We start from the raw sequence: 1,564 nt of genomic DNA, 5'->3' as shown, positions 1-1,564 counted from the left end.
CTTGCTGCCTTGCCTTGCCTGAGTCTGCTAGCCTAACAGCCTGACAAGTGGCGGTGGACAGTCATGTGAGATGAATCATGAATGGCCGTGTCTTAATTACGACTATTGGCCAGCTGGCCAGGACAAACTGGCGAATGGCAAGGCAGACTGCGTCGTAATTCGAGTAGGACAGCCAGTAAGAATACTCCGTCTGGAGTAACTTGTCCCTGACAGCATAATTAATTAATAATTAATTACTGGTCCTAGGGAGTATGGAGTAATGATTCTCGAATGCTTCATAGAATCAAGCCTAGTTATTGTACTATACTCTACGGGGATTGAGCTGGGCTTCCCCGGAAGGACTGTATGGAGTAGCCGGGGGCTGGTGACACTAGTATGGATATGATTGGCTAGGTACGGAGTACTCTATTCTTGTTATTCTCTAATAATTCTTTCTGAATTGTAGGCTCACATGATCAGGGTCCACGTACTTAGGCAGTTTAGGTATGGTGACTCTGTCCTACTCTAGACTTCTAGTCTACAAGCTTGCCCAAGGCTGCAAGGCGACTTTCCACAGTGTCGGACTCTCAGGACCAGTCTCTGACCAGTCCCTGATGACGCAGGCAGGGCGACGATTCCCTGTTTCTCGCCTAACTGAAACCGTGCCTAGTCTAGACCCAGTAGGCGTCGTGCGGCCATCCCCGACGAGTGAGCTTCGCAGCACGCACTGCTCGACCGTTGGGCTGACTGGCAGGCCAATAAGCCCCAGCGACCCCTGTGCCTGGCAGCTAGCCTGGTTGAGAAACAGATGATCGCATACTCAAACACTCCAGGGGCTGCCGCCTGGCTCCCCTCTTTGTCAGGATGGAGCATCCGGCCACGCTACGCCTGGATGCGTTCCGCATCCCTCGATAGTCGAGATCGCTTGCCAAAATTGGCACCGCAGACCCTGGCGAGTTCTGGCGCCTCACAGACAGCTACTCACGGCCTGACGTCGGCGATCTGATCGGGCGTGCTGTCTGCACTCTGCTGTCTGGACCTGGAGTAGCGTGGATCTTGGATGAACGAGTCGACATTCCATCCCAGAGGCAACCGTAGAGTACAAAAACCCTCTCGATCCCTCGTCGACTGCTGCTTCGATCAGATCAATCTCAATCTTCATCAATCTTCATCTTCAGCACAGCAACACTTTTGAATTCAACAGACCCCTGCTGGGAGCACCGCCCCCAACTGATTAGTCTTATCCTTGTCCGCTGTGACTCAGTGCCTGGCAGTGCCACCACTGCGTTTACACTTTGTTCATATCTTCATAACTACACTACTTCATACGCCTGATTCTCGTTAATATTCTTTATCCTTCTACTCTTCACTCGAACGTGCTGTCCTTGCATCGTCGCTGCTGAGACCGCTGCTTGCCTGATTTCGCTCGCAACTAGTCGTCCCATCTACTCCCACTTTCAACTCAACATGCCTCACAAAATCGAGCTCTCCGAATCCAATCCCTCCAGCCGGGGCAGCACCAACGAGAGACATCAGTTCCCCGCTACGGATACGCAAGGTATGTTATGGATCGCCGTGCCAGTTT

General features: G+C 52.2%; 3 protein-coding genes across 3 annotated transcripts; 2 read left to right on the top strand and 1 right to left on the bottom strand.

The window, feature by feature from the left end:
- Positions 1–455: 455 nt before the first annotated feature.
- On the top strand, positions 456–791 carry T310_9105 (uncharacterized protein; the record flags this gene model as incomplete). The annotated part of the gene is made up of 1 exon (XM_013468360.1): positions 456–791. A coding segment is annotated over one exon (336 nt), but the record flags the coding sequence as incomplete, so codon positions are not given.
- Positions 518–799, bottom strand: T310_9104 (uncharacterized protein; the record flags this gene model as incomplete). The annotated part of the gene is made up of 1 exon (XM_013468359.1): positions 518–799. A coding segment is annotated over one exon (282 nt), but the record flags the coding sequence as incomplete, so codon positions are not given.
- On the top strand, positions 692–985 carry T310_9103 (uncharacterized protein; the record flags this gene model as incomplete). Its single annotated transcript, XM_013468358.1, has 1 exon — positions 692–985. A coding segment is annotated over one exon (294 nt), but the record flags the coding sequence as incomplete, so codon positions are not given.
- Positions 986–1,564: the final 579 nt, after the last annotated feature.

The sequence above is a fragment of the Rasamsonia emersonii genome (genome assembly GCF_000968595.1).
Source record: "Rasamsonia emersonii CBS 393.64 chromosome Unknown ctg1118621760971, whole genome shotgun sequence".
NCBI lineage: Eukaryota > Fungi > Ascomycota > Eurotiomycetes > Eurotiales > Trichocomaceae > Rasamsonia > Rasamsonia emersonii.
Note: the sequence above shows the minus strand (reverse complement) of the source record. Positions and strands in the feature narration are given on the sequence as shown.